Genomic DNA, 5,174 nt, shown 5'->3' with positions numbered 1-5,174 from the left:
ATCTGCAACATAAGACTTACCTTTCCGCAACTTAATTCTGAGCCAGACTCCTCTCCTCTTCCCCTGCGAAATTTTTTTCTAACATCAACTCAAGAAGATCATAAACAACTTTGCAGAAAAGTTGGGTGAAGGAGGCTATGGTGTGGTTTATAAAGGAAATCTACATAATGGAACTATAGTGGATGTGAAGCTTGTATATAGGCATAGGCACAGCAAGGCCTGGTTCATTAATGAAGTGGCCACCTTTGGACATCTCCATCATGTCAATTTGGTTCATCTCTTAGGGTTTTCCCTTGAAAGCTTTACAAGCACGCTACTATATGAATACATGCCTAATAGATCTCTCAATAAATTTATATTTGCTAAAAAAGAGGAAGGGGGAGTGTTAAAGTGGGAACAATTATATTCAATAGCTCTAGGTGCGGCTCGAAGAATTTCATATTTGCAAGAAGCTCATCATACACTTCGACATCAAACCTCACAATATATTGATGGACGCCTAGTTCACACCAAAAGTTTCAAATTTAATTTTGGCCAAACTTTGTGGGAAGGGAGACAACCATATATCAATGACAACTCGGAGAGGCATGCCCGATTATGTGGCTTCAGAGTTGTGTTGCAGCGACGTAGGTCCTCTCACAGATAAATCTGACATATATAGTTTTGGAATACTCTTGCTAGAGATTGTTGGGGGTGGAAAGAATATTGATGTTCAGTTGATCCGTTCCAGTCAATGGTACTTTTTGGAATGGGTTTCCAAACTGCTCGAGAGTGGGAAGTTAGGGACACAATTGAGAGAAGGAAGAGGAGAAATTGAAATAGAAGACGAGGAGAAGATGATTAGGCTTATGACCAAAGTTGGGCTTTGGTGCGTACAGTACAACTCCATAGATCGGCCTTGTATGTCCAATGTTGTCAAGATATTAGAAGGCAATGCAAATAACGTGGCTAATCCTCCTTTGGGCTTCGTTATTTCCCCAGTTGCAACTGAAATGCCCGCTTCCCCTGAAATACCTTTATTGTCCACTTCTGAAGAATATTCAATTGATAAGTAGGGGAGATTGGGTTATTCAAATTCGGTATCTCTACCATGCTATCTATGTTATATTCAAAGTGTGGGGTCTGTGGTATGGCTGTTCTTATCCTTATCGATCGATCTAGATTTAGATTGTAGATTCTATGAATATTTTGGACTTTTTAAGTTTCCAAATATTTTTTATATGTATAATTTATATGATTTTAATTTTTTGTGGATGAATATTGATTGACCTTTTTCTTAATATTTTAATTGAGGGTCTAGATTGATTCTCAAGGTAATATGTGCATATGTTTAGTCTTAATGCTTATCAATGGCTATAGTGTATTAAAGAGTTTGTTAGGTTATTCCAATTCTAATAAGTTCCTCCATAATAAGTTCCACACTATTATTTATAACATTCATTTTATAGAAACAAATTGTATTTAGCAAAATGGTCAATTACTTTTAATAAATTTAAAAAATTAGATTCCTGCCACTTGGCTCCCCACCCACCAATTTCCATGGATTTGAGATTATTCCAATTCTAATAAGTTCCTTCATGATAAGTTCCTCATTATTATTAATAACGTTAATTTATAATTCTCTTTTTTTCTTAAGTTAAAGTTGATCCATAACTTTTCTATACATGGTTCAGGTAAATGTGTGCATTAATAAGGCATTGTTCGTGTTGCAATAGTTTTTTTAGTTATATTTATGAAGTCTTAGGCTATATCAACCACATTAATATTTTTAATGTGGTTGTACTAATTTAGATAAGTTCAAATGTATGATATGAATATGGAAATTTTGCTATGAAGTTGAGCCTTTTGGGCCTTTAGTCTTGCAACACTCACAGATATTGTTGAAACCTCACAGACTATTTTTTCTTCTTCTAAACTACGAATGTTGGTATTGAGACGATAGGTTGGTAGTATATACCAGAGCTAGCGCCCGCTGAAGAAAATTAAATAGATAGACTATTTGTACCAAGCAAATTAGTATACTTAGTTGTACTATTATATTTACATTTATGTTCTTATTAGTCTGTTCCATAGGTGTTGCAGATAATGGAGAAATGTAATTTAGGAGAGGGTCAGGTCAATGGAGCCTTAGATTAGGAATTAGTTCCTACTTCTTAGGTATTTATTCTAACTTCCCTATTTGCGTGTAAATTATATATTCATGATTTGTAATGTGATTTGGATGTAGAGCGTTCTACCAGAGGCAGTCTCCAGGTGAAGCGCTTACCTGAGAGCTGCCTAGTTTGATTAATAAAGTTGGTTCTTCAATTCTTAACATGGTATCAGAGCTCTAGGGCTGGTGAGTCATTCAATATGCTTTGCTAGCTGAGTGAGTGTCTGCGGGCTATAGTGTGGCCTTTCGTGATTGGAACGAAGGAGACCTGGCGAAGAGGTGAAGTCTCTGAGAAAATTATTTTTTTCTCTCTGAGGAAATTGCAGTAGCGCGTCTCTTATATATGATAGTCACGCTTTTAGTGTTGGAGCAGTGTGGGTGCTTTTGAAGGGGCGTTGACGTTGACCAAACCTGTTGACTATCATGTTTGTTGATCAGGTGGCCCAGAGTGTTGCATGAGGGCTGAGTAGACATCGAAAACCTCGTGAGCCGTGCTTACTGCATGAGAGATTGATCTACTGTGGGAGCCAGCTTGACTGGTGAGCTGAATGATCCATGGAGATTGTTGGAGGATCTAGTGCGAGCAACCATACAGCAGTTGGCGATGCCTGGATTGACGCGAAGGGACTGACCCATGCTATGATGTGCATGATGGTGGTAGCAAAGGAGCTCACGTGTAGCCGTCGACTAATAGTGAGGCTCAAAGGTTGTTGATGGTGTAGTTTGGCAGGCCTAGTAGAGGAGCAAGCTTCTATCCGAGTGGTGGTGCAATGGAGACTGTTAAGGCATATCAATGGAAGAAGTCAGCCCTGCTGTGGTGTGGAGCCAATGGTGATGCCGAGTAGTCAGCAGATCGATGTGTCCACTGGGAGATGTTAAGCACTCCAGGGTCGTGACTGCTACAGGGTCGATCCTCTCTGTAATTGCAATGGTTAAGTTGTTGGGGAATTGAACTTCACCTCCTCTATATATTTGATGGTTTCCACTGATGCTGCAATCAATGGAAATGTGTATGCCCACCAAGATACATAAAATCTTTAAAACGTTGAGCTCGGGTCCTTTCAAGCCATACAAATATCATCGAGCAGGAATATTAAGAATCACGTGACAATATTGTTGAATATTATGAGCTGAGTTGATCCAAGTCTGTTTGTGGTGAGCTGAGCAAAGGAAGTGTTGAGCCATGGTGTTCATGTCTCTGTTCAACAGGAAGTGTGGTGGATTGAGTTGCGTGCTTACTGGATTAGTAAGTGAACCCATCGTGAAGTGTTGTTTGTTATGTGATCAGCGTTGTATGGCATTGTTTTTTAAAAAGGGGTTATAATATTTTTATTCTGTTGGTCGTATTTGTAAAGAGGGGTCATAATACATATATTTTTTAAAATTTTGGCTGTGATACGTTGGGGCATATTTGTATATTTGTATTGGGCATGAAGAAAATTCATTGGGAGCATAATTGAAAAGGGATCATTTTTTTAATTGAATTTAAAATGGGTTCTTTGAATTAAATTGAATTGCAACATATTGGCTTGTGCAATTAAGATTGCATTTTTGAGAAGGTGCCTTGAGATCATCTTTTGTGGAACTGGGATAGATATGGTTTTTCTAATTGTCGGAGGTTGTCTTTTTTTTAGTGTGAAGATGAATAACCAGATCACAAAGGCCTACCTGAGCGAAAGAAACAAGCTTGAAGGATCCAATTATTCTAATTGGAAATTTAAGTTGCAGACTCTATTGGAGGGGAAAGATGCATGGGCGATTGCAACTGGTGATGAGTTGAAGCCGACCCTAGCTATAGAAAGAACAACAACAATAATCCAAGATTGGGAAAAAAGGGAGAATAAAGTGAAGATGCTTCTTAAATTGTCTATGAAATATTGCATTATTCCTCATATCCGAGAATGTAAATCTACTACAAACATCTACACAACTCTCAAAGACCTGTATGAGATCTAGAACACAAATCGCATGTTGTTTCTAAAGAGAAATATTCTCTCCATTAAAATGGAGGAGAATAAATCAGTAGCAGGGTTCATCTCTCGTATCAAGGAGCTCAAAAATAAGTTTGGTGACATTGGCAAAACAGTGTCAGACACTGATCTAGTCATGCATACCACGAATGGTATGACTGACGACTATCAAATGTTTATCGTTGGCTTGAATGCGAGAGAGAAAGCCCCCAAGTTTGAAGAATTGACAAGAATTCTAATGCAAGAGGAGAAAATGTGATTGACTCTCAAACCCTAGAGTTCAGAGCTTTCTTTAATGGCGAAGAAGAAGCCCTTCAAAGGAAAGGAAAATGCAGCACACAAAAGCGGAGGAGCCCCACAAAGAAAGTCGCCTCCATCTCAAGGTATGTCTTCAAATAGAAATGATTCAACAACCAAATGTTTTTATTGTGGTAGAGCTGGTCATATAGCCAAATATTACTGGAAGAAGATGTTTGATGAAGGTCAACAGAGACACAATAAGCATGCCAGTCATTTTGTTGATGAAGATCAGAATCTGAATTGCAGATCATTCGTATCTAATTCTGTGTTTTCTACTGAGGATGATGAAGCATAAACTTGGCTTTTGGACTCAGGAGATTCCATCCACATGACAGGAAACAAGAATTCATTTGAAAATTTCAAAGAGACGAGCAGTGGAGCAAACATCTATCTTGGTGATGATAGAGGGTACCAAATCAAAGGATATGGTAATTTTCTTATTGTTTTACTTGATGGAGATATTAGGAATATTCAAAATGTAATGTATGTACCCAGAATAAAAAAGAATCTGATCCCTATTTCTATGATAAAATATCAGAATCTTAAGGTAGAGTTTTTTAAATCTTATTGTGTTATTAAAAATCTATTGGATCGTATGAAGACAATTGCATCAAGTGTTCATGTGGGATGTCTGTACAAGCTGAATGTGAGAAGTGCACCACACCAAGCATTGACATCATCAGTTATGACTGCAGAAGACTTATGGCATCAAATATTCGGCCATATTAATTTCAATAACCTACTGCTACTTC

The 5,174-nt window shown here is 37.8% G+C and overlaps 1 protein-coding gene across 1 annotated transcript; it reads left to right on the top strand.

The window, feature by feature from the left end:
- The first annotated feature begins 569 nt into the window (after window positions 1-569).
- On the top strand, window positions 570-1,055 carry LOC149149252 (LEAF RUST 10 DISEASE-RESISTANCE LOCUS RECEPTOR-LIKE PROTEIN KINASE-like 2.4). The gene has a single exon (XM_089442430.1). It carries the CDS (start codon window positions 570-572, stop codon window positions 1,053-1,055), a length of 486 nt encoding a protein of 161 aa, XP_089298556.1.
- Window positions 1,056-5,174: the final 4,119 nt, after the last annotated feature.

This window comes from Pinus tabuliformis, chromosome 9, assembly GCF_031772625.1.
Source record: "Pinus tabuliformis cultivar Carrire ecotype Pingquan chromosome 9, CPIR1, whole genome shotgun sequence".
Taxonomy (NCBI): domain Eukaryota; kingdom Viridiplantae; phylum Streptophyta; class Pinopsida; order Pinales; family Pinaceae; genus Pinus; species Pinus tabuliformis.
Note: the sequence above shows the minus strand (reverse complement) of the source record. Positions and strands in the feature narration are given on the sequence as shown.

Bases quoted from the DNA above. Each gene is read 5' to 3' on its own strand.
- LOC149149252 (XM_089442430.1), top strand. From the start codon at position 570: ATGACAACTCGGAGAGGCATGCCCGATTATGTGGCTTCAGAGTTGTGT.